The sequence below is a fragment of the Arachis ipaensis genome, chromosome B03 (genome assembly GCF_000816755.2).
Source record: "Arachis ipaensis cultivar K30076 chromosome B03, Araip1.1, whole genome shotgun sequence".
Taxonomy (NCBI): Eukaryota; Viridiplantae; Streptophyta; class Magnoliopsida; order Fabales; family Fabaceae; genus Arachis; species Arachis ipaensis.
Window position 1 is genome coordinate 115,999,135 of NC_029787.2, and position 14,567 is coordinate 116,013,701.

At 36.2% G+C, this 14,567-nt stretch overlaps 2 protein-coding genes and 1 non-coding gene across 5 annotated transcripts in view; all 3 read right to left on the bottom strand.

The window, feature by feature from the left end:
- Positions 9,343 to 9,413, bottom strand: TRNAG-GCC. The gene has a single exon. It is a non-coding gene; the product is annotated as a tRNA-Gly (tRNA).
- LOC107631141 (violaxanthin de-epoxidase, chloroplastic) lies at positions 9,417 to 11,836 on the bottom strand. Of its 2 annotated transcripts, XM_021119354.1 has the most exons (3): positions 11,102 to 11,836; positions 10,378 to 10,872; positions 9,417 to 10,230 (listed from the first exon to the last, which is right to left on the bottom strand). In XM_021119354.1, the coding sequence occupies exons 1-3, from the start codon at positions 11,378 to 11,380 to the stop codon at positions 9,562 to 9,564; spliced, it is 1,443 nt and encodes a 480-aa protein (XP_020975013.1). In that variant the 5' UTR covers positions 11,381 to 11,836; the 3' UTR covers positions 9,417 to 9,561. The 2 variants fall into 2 exon arrangements, with proteins under 2 accessions (XP_020975013.1, XP_016189969.1); XM_016334483.2 differs by having other exon boundaries at positions 9,452 to 10,872.
- Positions 11,952 to 14,567, bottom strand: part of LOC107631140 (probable ATP synthase 24 kDa subunit, mitochondrial) — a 5,373-nt gene continuing 2,757 nt past the window's right edge. For both annotated transcript variants that reach the window (XM_016334482.2, XM_021119355.1), the window contains 5 exons: positions 14,360 to 14,504; positions 14,145 to 14,255; positions 13,747 to 13,893; positions 13,122 to 13,244; positions 11,952 to 12,219 (listed from right to left, as the gene is read on the bottom strand). In XM_016334482.2, the coding sequence (XP_016189968.1) occupies positions 12,156 to 12,219; positions 13,122 to 13,244; positions 13,747 to 13,893; positions 14,145 to 14,255; positions 14,360 to 14,504 (590 nt within the window). In that variant the 3' untranslated portion in view covers positions 11,952 to 12,155. The remainder of the gene's footprint in view (positions 12,220 to 13,121; positions 13,245 to 13,746; positions 13,894 to 14,144; positions 14,256 to 14,359; positions 14,505 to 14,567) is intronic.

Below are 14,567 nucleotides of genomic sequence, written 5' to 3' on the forward strand. Positions count from 1 at the left end.
GGAGCTCACCAAATGTCAAACTTAAGGACTTTAACTAAAAGTGTTAGGTGGGAGACACCCCACCATGGTAAATTATTTCTAGCTTCCCTTTTATTTATATTAGTAATAAGTTAGATTTTTATTTTTGTTTTTAGATATGTTTATTTCATTTAATTCATGGTTTAGTAGTCTAAAAAAAACTACGATCGACGCGTAAGCGTCGATGACGCGCACGCGTCACATGCGAGTTCGCAGTATTAATAAATTGAACAGAGAGTTGCAATGGAGACGCGCGGGAGGGGTGCCAGGCGCACAGGCCAACCCACACGTATGCATCCCCTACGTTTTTGCCAATCCACGTGTAAGCGTCAGCAACGCATATGCGTGGGGATGAAAATCAGCGTAAAGAGTGAATTGAACAGAGAGTTGCGCGGCCATGGTGCTGGAGTCACGCGAGTAGTCACGCGTACGCGTGACCAACGCTCATGCGTCAGAATGCATTTTTCGACATCCACGCACACGCGTGGGCGACGCTTACGCGTCGTATGGCCGTTTCCATTTTCACGCGCACGCGTGGCCTGCGCGCGCGCGTTGCGTTCTACTTTTCATTTCTTGCCTCTTTCTTCTCTCCTTTCTCCTTCTTTACTCCTCCTTTCTTACCTTCTTCTTCTTCATTTCTTTAACTCCTCATCCTTCTCTTTCATTCTATTTTCCTTATTGCATTTGCATACCTTCACTCATTGCATTTTAATTTTGTGCATGTTTTTTATATTCTTTTCTAAATTTGATATTTTTCTTCGGTGTTGAATTTTCTTGCTCAACTGTTAAATATCTCTTGCATTATTTTCGTACTTAATGACTTGTTTTATCCTAACTGGGTAATATTATTTAAGTCAATGCTAATCTTATATGATACTTATATTCCCTTGCATTGATATGAACTTATATTGTCTTTCATTACCCGCTATCTCTCCCCTATTGTTGCAATTTTTGCACTATTGATATGCCATTTGCTTCTATTGTTTTCTCACTTGCATGTTGTAGCTACCATGTAGTTGAGACTCTCATTATTTGGCATTCACCCAACCATATTTTATTTGTTTTCTATCTTTGTTTTTGGGTTACTTTTCTTCCCTTTTCTCTTCTTTCAGGATGGCCACCAGGAAGGGAACCAGAAGACGTTTACATGGGGCGACAGACAAGTTCCTACGCACATTTTTTGAAAAAAAAAAGCATCAATTGGAGCCACCCGTCCACCTGCACATCTTTGCATGCACCGAGGACGGTGAAATCTTTAAGTGTGGGGAGGTCGATACTTTGAATCCTTGGTTAGCTTAGACTAGTGAAAGTATTCATGATTTAAGTGTGGGGAAGTTGGGTTTGCCAATATTTGGTTTGAGAATTGGGTGTTGTATATTCTTGTGAAAATGTCCAAACAATAGTTGAGCATATATTCTTGCATTCAATAATCTAATCATATGCATTGAGAAAAAAAAAAGTAAATAATAAAAAGGGGACAAAATGCCCCAAAGTAAATGGCGTTAGCAATGCATATGAGTTGTACTCAAATTGGGATGCATGAATATGTGGCAAAACATAGTTAATGGATAGTTAGGTTTTATATTCTAATTACATGGATTGGCTTAAGTTAGGTAGAAAGTTTAAGTTAATTAAGGATTTAGATCTTAGTCCACTTGGCCAAATACAATCATACCTTGACTCTGACCCCATTACAACCCTCTTAAAAGACCTCTTGACCCTTATTTGTTGATTGGTAGAAGAAGAGCAAGCCTTAGAAAGCAAGGTTAGTAGAGAATTGAGAGAATCGAACCTTAAACACTTGAGTGATTAGAGTGTATACACTTCCGGTGAGGGCTCGATGCTCGATTATTTGTTCTCAGTTTTCATGAGCTATTTTCTTTTGCAAGTCTACTTGTACTTTATTTTGAGATTTGAATTAGTGGAATCCAGTTTATATTTATTCTTGGAGAATTTATTTACTTTTAAACTAAGTAGGAAAGAGCATTTTGCATTTAGTTGCATTCATATAGATATGTTGTATTTCATAAGTTTTACCATTCCTCTTCACTCCTTTATAGCTTCTCTTGAGCTTAGCATGAGGACATGCTAATGTTTAAGTGTGGGGAGATTGATAAACCCCATTTTTAAGGCTTATCTTGTGCTTAATTGAGTGAATTTTATCCACTAAACTCACACTTATTCATATAATTCGCATGTTTTACATTTTTCTTCTTAATTTTGTGCTATGATTGAAAACATGCTTCTTTGGCCTTAAATTTGCTAATTTTAATCCCCTCTTATTACCATTCGATGCCGTGATATGTTTGTTAAGTGTTTTCAGAGTTTATAGGGTAGGAATGGCTTAGAGGATGGAAAGGAAGCATGCAAAAGTGGAAGGAATACAAGAAATTGAAGGAATTGCTAAGTTGTCAATCCTGACCTCTTTGTACTAAATCGATCATAACTTGAGCTACAGAGGTCCAAATGAGGCGGTTCTAGTTGCGTTGGAAAGCTAACATCTTGGGCTTCAAAATGATATGCAATTTGCCATAGTTGCCATACAGTTAGGTGATGCGCACGCGTTGATCACGCGTACGCGTGACCTTGCGAAAGTTCAGCGACGCGTACGCGTAGGCGACACGTACGCGTGACAAAGCCACGTGTTGCACGTATCAGAAAATGCTGGGGGAAATTTCTAGGCTGTTTTTAGCCAAGTTCCAAACCCGAAAACACAGATTAGAGGCTGTAGAGTGGAGGAATCATTCATACAACATTTATTCACATAATTTTAGGTTTTAGATGTAGTTTTTAGAGGGAGAGGCTCTCTCCTCTCTCTAGGTTTTAGGTTTCTTAGTTTTAATTCTTCTCAATTTCAGATTTCTATCTTAGTTTAATTTAGTTTCTCTTCTATTTTTAATTGCTCTAGGATTCTAGTTTATTTATTTCCCTTATTGATTACTTTATGTTGCCATTTTAGTTTATGAATTCTCATGTTAGATTCAATTTTCTTTTTAATGCAGTTTGAGGTATTCTATAATTATTGTTCCTTTCTTCGTTTGTTATTATTGATGTTTGCAATTGGTTGTTTAGATTTAATATTCCTTGTTAGTTTTCTATGTTTTTATATTGTGCCTTCCAAGTGTTTGATAAAATGCTTGGGAGAGTTTTAAGTTAGATTTTTATATTCTTAGCTTGAATTGATTAATTGGAGACTCTTGAATCATCATAAGTCTCTTGTTGGTTGGTGATTGAAACTTGCTAGTTGGTTTGAGCTTCACTAACTCTAGTCTTTGATTAGGACTTATGAAGTCAAGTTGATTTTCTCACTTGACTTACCTTCAATTGTTAGAGGTTAACTAAGTGAGAGCAAAAGGCAATTACTATCACAAGTGACTATGATAATGAGGATAGAAATTCCAATTATCAATCCTTGCTAGGACTTTTCTTAGTTATTATTTATTTTCTTGCTATTTTACATTACTTGTTCCTTATTTCAAAACCCAAAAAGATACTTTCCCATAACTAATAATAACTACACTTCCCTGCAATTCCTTGAGAGACGACCCGATGTTTAATACTTCGGTTTATTTTTATTGGGTTTGCTTTAGTGACAAACAAATTAAATTTAATTGAGGTTTAATTGTCGGTTTAGAACTATACTTGCAACGCGATTATTTCTGTGAAATTCTTTACCGACGATTTTCCCCCATCATCGCTCCTCCCGGCTTAGCCGAGGATCTAGCTCGTTTATTCCCGACATGTCATTGGTATTGTAAACCAAGTTAATTCATGGAATTGATCCTTTGGATTGTTTAATCTTGAGTCCTACATTATAGCATTGCCTTGCCTCTTTGATTAGAATGAACAATTGCAATTATACCATCTTGCACATGGAATTTAATGCACAAATGAATAGTAGAATCAATGGCTCAGAAAAAGTTTAGGGAGGGTCTCGCTAGTATGATATTATATGGACTAATGTAATTAACTACTAAATATTGAATGTCTAAAGTCTTTGAATGTGGGTACTCCCCTAGGGTGGTTCGCACCCATACATAACCTGTTACCGGGACTCTTTCTCCGAAAAAGCCAACTGACTCTCCGGATGAAGGTTGGAGTGCTTTCTTATTTAACTGTATCTTCTTAAAGGTTGATTAAAACAATACATTAGTGCTACTTCCAAGCTCCATGAGCACTTTTCGGATTGTCATCTCTCCAGTGGTTACTGAAATCACCATGGGGTCGTCGAGGTTGGCACTTTGAGATTGGAAATCCGAACTTGTGAAAGTGATATTGGGAATGGAAAGGGTTGGTTGTTGTGGCGTTGGCTCTCTTTGCCGGGTAAGCATGGTTCTGTAACTTCTTTTTCTCGCCGCCACATGCAAACCCTGCTGATATGTAGTTGATGACTTTTCTCATTAGAGGGGGTTGACTAGAGGCGGGCCATTGTTCCTTGTTGGTACCCGAGGTTGTGTTGGAGTGATTTGTTGTTTCCGGGCTTATTATGTCTTTTATATTCGGCTACTACTTGTACAGTAGTCCTTGCCGTGATAGTCAATCTAATAGGTCCTTGGCGACCACACAATCGTCGGTGGCATGTCCAAACTTTTGGTGAAATACCCAGTGCTTGCTCCTGTCCACGTACTTCTGATCCTGGTAAGTGCCTGCTTTACTAGGTAATTTTATGATTTTTGCATGGAGAATTTCTTTAATTATGTCCTCTCTTTTCGTGTTGCATTGTGTATATAAGCTCTCTCCTCTCTCTAGGTTTTAGGTTTCTTAGTTTTAATTCTTCTCAATTTCAGATTTCTATCTTAGTTTAATTTAGTTTTTTTAATTGTTTTAATTGCTCTAGGATTCTAGTTTATTTATTTCCCTTATTGATTACTTTATGTTGCCATTTTAGTTTATGAATTCTCACAATTTTCTTTATTTCCCTTTTAATGCAATTTGAAGTATTTCTTAATTATTGTTCCTTTCTTCGTTTGTTATTATTGATGTTTGCAATTGGTTGTTTAGATTTAATATTCCTTGTTAGTTTTCTATGTTTTTATATTGTGCCTTCCAAGTGTTTGATAAAATGCTTGGGAGAGTTTTAAGTTAGATTTTTATATTCTTAGCTTGAATTGATTAATTGGAGACTCTTGAATCATCATAAGTCTCTTGTTGGTTGGTGATTGAAACTTGCTAGTTGGTTTGAGCTTCACTAACTCTAGTCTTTGATTAGGACTTATGAAGTCAAGTTGATTTTCTCACTTGACTTACCTTCAATTGTTAGAGGTTAACTAAGTGAGAGCAAAAGGCAATTACTATCACAAGTGACTATGATAATGAGGATAGAAATTCCAATTATCAATCCTTGCTAGGACTTTTCTTAGTTATTATTTATTTTCTTGCTATTTTACATTACTTGTTCCTTATTTCAAAACCCAAAAAGATACTTTCCCATAACTAATAATAACTACACTTCCCTGCAATTCCTTGAGAGACGACCCGATGTTTAATACTTCGGTTTATTTTTATTGGGTTTGCTTTAGTGACAAACAAATTAAATTTAATTGAGGTTTAATTGTCGGTTTAGAACTATACTTGCAACGCGATTATTTCTGTGAAATTCTTTACCGACGATTTTCCCCCATCATCGCTCCTCCCGGCTTAGCCGAGGATCTAGCTCGTTTATTCCCGACATGTCATTGGTATTGTAAACCAAGTTAATTCATGGAATTGATCCTTTGGATTGTTTAATCTTGAGTCCTACATTATAGCATTGCCTTGCCTCTTTGATTAGAATGAACAATTGCAATTATACCATCTTGCACATGGAATTTAATGCACAAATGAATAGTAGAATCAATGGCTCAGAAAAAGTTTAGGGAGGGTCTCGCTAGTATGATATTATATGGACTAATGTAATTAACTACTAAATATTGAATGTCTAAAGTCTTTGAATGTGGGTACTCCCCTAGGGTGGTTCGCACCCATACATAACCTGTTACCGGGACTCTTTCTCCGAAAAAGCCAACTGACTCTCCGGATGAAGGTTGGAGTGCTTTCTTATTTAACTGTATCTTCTTAAAGGTTGATTAAAACAATACATTAGTGCTACTTCCAAGCTCCATGAGCACTTTTCGGATTGTCATCTCTCCAGTGGTTACTGAAATCACCATGGGGTCGTCGAGGTTGGCACTTTGAGATTGGAAATCCGAACTTGTGAAAGTGATATTGGGAATGGAAAGGGTTGGTTGTTGTGGCGTTGGCTCTCTTTGCCGGGTAAGCATGGTTCTGTAACTTCTTTTTCTCGCCGCCACATGCAAACCCTGCTGATATGTAGTTGATGACTTTTCTCATTAGAGGGGGTTGACTAGAGGCGGGCCATTGTTCCTTGTTGGTACCCGAGGTTGTGTTGGAGTGATTTGTTGTTTCCGGGCTTATTATGTCTTTTATATTCGGCTACTACTTGTACAGTAGTCCTTGCCGTGATAGTCAATCTAATAGGTCCTTGGCGACCACACAATCGTCGGTGGCATGTCCAAACTTTTGGTGAAATACCCAGTGCTTGCTCCTGTCCACGTACTTCTGATCCTGGTAAGTGCCTGCTTTACTAGGTAATTTTATGATTTTTGCATGGAGAATTTCTTTAATTATGTCCTCTCTTTTCGTGTTGCATTGTGTATATAAGTCAAATTTAGGTGTTAGTTTGAACCGCTTCTTTTGTTTTCATGTTTGGTTTTGCTTTCCGTGCATGTCCTCGTCTCATTTAGGGGTTTGTCTTTCTGCCCTCCTGGCTTCCCTGAGTTCTTCGATTTCGATCTGTCTGGCCGCCTTATCTCTGAACTCAGTTAGTGTCTTTGGTTTTGTGACGGCAGCTGTCTCTTGAAACTTTTCCGAACAGAGACCACTTTTCAAGGCATGTAGGTGAACCTCAAGACTAAGATTGGGAATTTTTATTGCGACCTCGGTGAACCTCATCATGTAATCCTTCAGGCTTTCATACTACCCTTGCTTGATTGTACTGAGGTAATTGGAATCGTGGACATAAATCTTCAAAGCTGCAAATTGATTGATGAACAAATTGGCAAATTCTTCGAAGTTGGAAATCGACCCTTCGTATGGTTTCAGGGTTGTTGGCAGCGTGAAGTTCTTTGGCATTTGAAAATTTATTATTTCTTCTGAAAAAAGGATTCGTTCTTCTTTTGTTAGTCTTTGGTGGAGTGACTTCCATTGCTGTATTCGTTTCAGAATGGTGTTCGTCCTCTAGATTTTCCTTCTCGGCATTTTTTTTTTCTCCTTCCTTCTTGCTCCCATGGATCCTACCAGCAAGTAGGTCGGCCATCTTTTTCACTTCGGCTTGGAGAGTGATATTCATGGCTACAAACTCAGCGTGAGTTGGAGTGGGAGGGGGAGTGCCGTCATCCGTCATGATCACAATCCTACAAAAAAAAGGATAAAATACAATCGTAGGATAACTTTATAGTCGGCTCCACGATGGGCACCAAATGTTCCGTCTTGAAGCGGGACTCTGAGGTATAGCTCGTCCACACTGAAGGGAGCTTCTCCGTCGTCTTCCTCCTGTGTGTTGTACTATGGATTCCACACTAGTCCAGCCAATGCGGGAGACCTGCAAAAAGAACTCCAACGCTCAAGTCAGTACTAAATCTCGAAATACTAAACTTCTTAAGTCGGAATGTTCTTTTCTGTTTTGCTTTTTCTTGATGATCTTATAGCTCATACTCGTTCCTTATTTATTGTTGCTTAATGTAACCATCCTGGTATTGGATATTCGAGATTCGTGTATGAGCCGTTGAGATCCAATATTTTTCGGCTTTTTGAAAACTTGTTACGAAGTATAATATTATGGTTCCGAGTTATTAGGTACGGATCAATATATATGTAAAATTATAAAATGAAGAGGATGTGGATTCAATTCTATCAACTATATTATACATATATAAAATAGAAAGGATGTGAGTTCAATTCTATGATATATCAAGGATGATGCAAATAGGTCAAATAAGATTAAGTCTAAATTTATACTTGATCATGTTCATAGTTCAATTCGTTCCAGTCTCAAATTGACATGTTATGGTTTGAATTATCGATCCTATCCAAATAAGTTGATTGGGTTGAATACCCATAGATAGAATCAATATTATGAGCCCTACTATCACGTATACTTAAGAGACACCAAAATTTATTCCATTTGAAAATTACTGTATAACAACAATTAACTATCATTGCCATCACATTTTTATTTTGGTTCTTGCTCTCGTATATATTTCAAGTGACTAGCGATACAAAGAGAGAAGAAATTATGTGTGTTTTTTTTAATAATAATATTTCACATTCAAGTTTTTTTTAATTAAGTTTAATTAAATTAGTCTAATATAACAAAAATTAATTATGATTAATATTATTTTAAATTTTATTATTGAACTTGGTTAGACTTCGTTCATAAAAAAATTTAAATGTGTAACATTACTCTTTTTTTTTCTTTTTTTTACAATGAAGGTCTCTTCTGTATATTATGTAAGTGTTTTCTTTTATTTTTTATTAACAAAGAATCGAGCACACCTTAAATAAAAATTTTACAAATAAATTAGATACACCTGGCACGTAGGCTTTTACAAAATTTTGACAGACAAAATACAGATATTGTAAGAGTTTGAGTAGCATCTGTAAAATTACACTGGCCATTAATTATCGGATGAAAGAATTACCTATAATGTTTGATATTAAACTGAAAAGTTGGATGAAATAATTTTGGCTTTTTTTGTCTTATAAAATATTCTTCTCTTAGTTTTGGTTTTTATATATTCCTTTTTTATTTTGATTTTGTAAAAGTTAAAAAATTTTAGTTTTATTTTCTACTGTTTATTTATTATATTAAATGTTTAGATGATAAGTTAAATAATGCTGTGATAAATTAAAATATTTATAAAATATGTCATATCCACGTTTAATCCTTAATTGAATATACTAATGATAAGAGTAAAAACCAAATTTTTTTAGATTTTATCGAAAACAAAACTAAAATACACTATATTGTATAGTCCAAAACCTTATTTAAACCCTTTCTTTTTTGTGTTAAAAGGAATGAAACTAATTAACTACATGTATCTTTCCATATCAATGAATTTAAATTATTTATTACCGAAGTAAGTGTGAATGTTTGGTATTTTTTAGATTTTAGGGTAGTTGAATTGTTGAAATGAAATATTTTGTTAAGTGAAGAAAATCCTTTAAATTTAAAAAACAGAGAGGAGGCGCTACTGGTTGAGCAGTGGATGAGATTTAGCACTTGTAGGTTAAACGAAAATAAAATATAAAAAGAAGAATGCACTATGCACCAGCCGGGAATCGAACCCGGGTCTGTACCGTGGCAGGGTACTATTCTACCACTAGACCACTGGTGCCAATTTATGAGGCATATCAGAGCATTAGCATCAATAGTAACTATAACGTGCAGTAACATCTAATATCCACATTCTACGGGACACTGGTTATTGAACCATTAGAAATACAATGAAAACATAAATCACTATAGTTTCAAATCAAGCACAATCATACAGGCATCCGATTTGGATCTTCAATTTGGACTGTAGAATGTAAATTTGAACCATCTGGAATTCCTAAGGGGGGATCTATGCATGAACAATTATCAACATTATATAGCTCCCATTCTTTTATTCCACATTTCTGGAGCGCAGCAACTACCTTTGTCCTCTCTCTTTCATTTGGAAATGCTCCATCTGGACTAACAAGCACTGCTCCAGTATAAGACTGCCCTGCAGCTCTCGCAGCTCCATGATAGTGGAACAAACCCCAACTAAGATCATCGGCGACTTCCACGATTGTCCAATATTCATTTGAAACAACTCCATTATCCAATACACTGAAATGGAATGTCCCGGGTATCTTACCTCTCTTAACCCGGTATCTTCTCCTCCTCCAAACCATTTGTCCTTCTAATGTTTTTACCTGGAATACTGGTTCATACCAAAATGACCCTTTTGCTTTTCCCCTATAGAATAGTTGGTATTGACATGGAAATTGATCGTATGCCGGGTTCTGCCCGGCTACAACACGCCAGCTCCATTGCAAATTCCCCAACCAACCAACAAACAAATCTTCTGCCATTTCATAGTTTATGTCCTGCCCCCGAAACTTAACCATTGGAGGCACATACGGCTTGTTGGGGACTTCTGCTTCCAGCTCAAGACAGTTGTTTTTCTGTAATACACAGAGTGAAAAGGCTTCTAGGTTCGCACTTTCATATGAAGCAATACACCTATAGTTACATACTTGATCAACAGGACTGCACCGGTTCAAGCATTGAAGAGCTTTTCTACAATTAGGATCCAACAAGCAATTAAGTACCTGGCGGCCACAGTTCCTCAGCATGCACTTCAAGGTAGAAAAACCCTTTGCTCTCAAGTTCTTCAACACTGGAACTGGCCTTATATAAGCATTGATTAATACCAGCAAACAGAACCTTATATCATCAGAACTATGTCGATCCCATGCTTCGGATACAGTTTGCACTACTTTACTTGACTCTCCAGTTTTATCTGATTGAGAGTTTCCGAGCACTTCTCCAAATATACTTCCTTTCACTTGATTGTGAACTTCATAGCCTCCTAATTTGCTCTTCAAATCTGTTGTAGAGTCAAAGCATATTACATTTTGTATAGTTCTGCTGTGGATTTTAATCCACTCAATTGATTCCTTTCCTGTAACAGCAACAATCACCAATATATCAGCCTTCAGTAATTCACTCTGAAGTCTGAGAGCCTTTTGTTGATCAGATTGAATACATTCATCGGTAAATACAAGAAGTTCATATCCTTCGTCAACCCATTTCAGTCTTTCTGCCTGTAAAAAGGAATATTAATGGCACTCGACGCAACTGAAAAACTAAGCTCACTATCCATATAAAAAATTATCATGAAAACATATTAGATATTACAGCTCAGCAAAGGACGCATCACATGGAAATACAAAATGTTTTCAGCCACAAATCTGAATGCATTCTTTCATCCAAGCAAAACTGAATAAGATGTAATGAAATAATACAATCACATGGGAAGAATTGTTACTTAACAGTGTGAAGCATGACTTCTTGCCATAGTGCAGACTTGAGAGGGCTGACAGCACCATGGCCAACAACAGCCAGCATCCTCACCGGAGGCTCAGGCGGCTGCTCAGCCGTCACAGCGGAGACAACGGCAGGGGAAGCGTGAAGAGGATGAGGAAGAAACGAGCGAGAGGTGGCATGGCGACGAAGGAAAGAGGTTCCGAAGAATTTAGGTTTGTTTGGAAGAAAACCGATTCTTGTGTGAACCGGTGTCAGAAAACGTGGAGCATGCACTTTCAGAGACATCAAAACCTCTGTCTTCGCTCTTGAAAGAATAGAGAGAAGAGAACCTCTCAGCCAAACACTCGCTGCTTTTTATTCCTCCTGAATACCGGATAGGTACACGTACAACTGTCGTATTCCAGCTCCAGAATCTTTGGAACCTAGCTTCATTAGGATATTGAGCTTTTAATTTGATTTTTCTATTGGAAAATCGTATTTATCATTTTATTGCTCGCTTTTTGCTTAATGTCATAATGTGCCTCATTTCTCTATATTAAAATTTGAATCCGGAATTTTAAGAATCACTTGGGCAATTTTTTTTTTTTTTGCAAAAAAGGTTGTTAAAGTGCTAGGTTAGAAAGATATTTTTTTGCTCGAGGCAACTCCGCTAAATTTATCCCACATAATTAGGTTTACACTGGCTATGCTATATTACACCTGATGAATATTTTTTTTATCAAATTTATATAATAATGTAATGTAATTAATTAGTTATTAATAACTAGGCAGGCAAAAAATCAGGGACAGGGACTCCCACATGGCCATAGCCCATAAGGATTAATGAATATAAATACTCGTAAAGCACAGTAGAAGGGGGGAAAACGAAATTTTTAATACTTTCAACTTCCAGTTTGAATCTGGAATTCGGAATACAAAGATCTTGAAAACTCGAACATTTCTTAAAAACTGACACCGGCGTTGCACTTCAAAATCATTCGTGTCTATTTATTAAAGAAACAAGATTTCACCATTATCCAAATGCAATAATTTCTAATGTACGCGAACATCTTGACATTTTTTAAATGAAGTTTCTGACGTCCAAAGATTTGACATCAGCCTTTTCCTCACCCTTGAACTCCTCCCTGAAATGGCAAGGAATACGAGGAAAAGTAAATATTAAAACAGTAAAATCCTGTGGTGGAAGCAAGAATCAATAATATAGCTAAATTCTAACCATCAGGAGAGAAGACATTAGTCCTCAATTTAGCGGAAAAAATGGTTGGTATATCAAGAGGTACAAACTTCGCCGATTTAGAATAAATTAATTGGTCACCATAACACTACGAAACACAGACACTTCGCTGAGTTGCTGTGTTTACGTGTTGGACACATTTCGGATACGACACTCACCGACACTCGTCCGACATGCATGTCTACTGTGTCCAACCGTATCTTAATAAAAAATATAAATTTTTTCTACAGACATGTTTAGACACACCTAAATACTATCATGTGTCCACGTGTACAGTTTTATTCTTAACATATATTCTTGAAATAAATTTAGAAATAGTATATATTATTATTTATTAAACAAAAAATATTTTAAATACTTTATATAATTAAAACAAGACATTAAAAATAATTAAAAAATTAATTTATGTTTTAATATCAATAAAATATCAAAATATCATTACGATTTATCTAAAAAATACTTTATATTTTATATATATGCGTGTCCCTGTGTCTTATGAGATTTTAAAATTCGCATGTCAGCGTGTCTCGTGTAGTATCGTGTCTCATGTACGTGTCAGTGTCCGTGCATCATAGCCATGACACATTCAAAAGCCATAAACCAAGAAAGCTATAGGAAAGGCGAAGGGATCGTTCTGTACCAGTTCCTTTGGAGTTAGAATCAAAATATAAAATAAGATTAATTATCATGCGCTTACAACAAAGCGTGTTCGGGGCTTGTGCATGCAAAAGTCTCCAGAGAAATGAGATGGGGAAAACATATATCAGTAAGATAGGGTGTCATGAGCAATACCTCTTCAATTGCGTTTCCATTGCCTCAAAAGCTTCTTTCTTCAGTTCCTGCAGTTGTGCTTTGGCTATTTTAAGCTCTAGCTGATCTTCCAACTTTGGTAGATCTTCTTTCCGAATTCCAAGTCTAAGATGTCACCGCCAAACATGAAAAAAGGAAAGAGAAATAGAAATATCATAGGTAATTACATTACAAACAAATTATGAATTGTTTTCAACTTATGTACCAAACCCAGTGGGTGAATTGGCAACTAAGTATAGACAATAGAATTCCCAAATAGTTGATAATATGATGCAAGGTGCACTGCCTATGAAAGAATGAAACTTGGTTAGTTTGATGAATTGACATCTTCCTTCCCCAAGTACAATATTCTCTATATTTAATCACAAATATCTATCTCCTCTACACAGCCAGAAGGATGACCACTTTCTGTTACTATGAGGATGATACATGCCACCCAAAGGGGAAAATGGTTTTGTGAAGTCACAAACAATTAGTCATAGAAAGAATCCTGTATAATCCAAGACAATGAAAGGGAATTTAAATAATATGAAAATTTGAAAGACTAGAATCTAGATGACACTTGATACAAGGCTGATAAATCAAAATAGGGTGAAGGGTGACTTACTTCTGATTAATCTTATCAAATTCTGCCAAGAGAAGGTCCATTCCTTTCTTATCATCTCTCAGTAGAGGTTTTTTCAACTCCTTTTCAACTTTGTCCAATGCTTCCATCATCATAGCCTCAGCGCCAAGATCATCCGTAAGACCATCCCTGTAAAATAGTATATAAATAAAATATAAAATGCCACGTGAAAAGAACTCAAGATATAAAGACAAGGGATGTTTGGCGTTATGTTGCCTTAAAACAAGAGAACAACAAGTACAAGAATTACATAACACATATCATACCTATTCTTGAACTTAGCATAAAGAACAAAGCATAACAATAAAATGACAAAGGTAACACATGAACAAGCACATATACAGTTACTAATGGATATAGTAGAATAGATCATCACGGACTTGATTCTTATTTCCCGCAAGGTTAAAAGATAAGTGCGAGCATCAGGAATATCTTGTGTTTCCATTTCAATGATTCCTTTGATACTTTGGGACTCTGAGAGCAAGTTTGCCCTGCAGGATGAACAAGGCATTATAATCAGAACTTTTTATAATAATAATAATAATAGTATTGAGCAGAGAATTACAATAAAACAAAAACTAAAAGAGAGTCTTACTTTTGCCTAACAGTTTTCATGACATTTGCGTACTGAGAAACAGCAGCTGGATCATCTGGATCAATGGTAATCTTTTCCTTCTTTAATATTCCCATGGCAGTCTCAAACTTGTTCTTCAACTCCACAAAAATGTTCTTTAGCATCTCTATTTCCCCATTCAATGAAGAGTGCATTGTCAGACAGTGACAGAAAAGACAAAAAAGGAAAG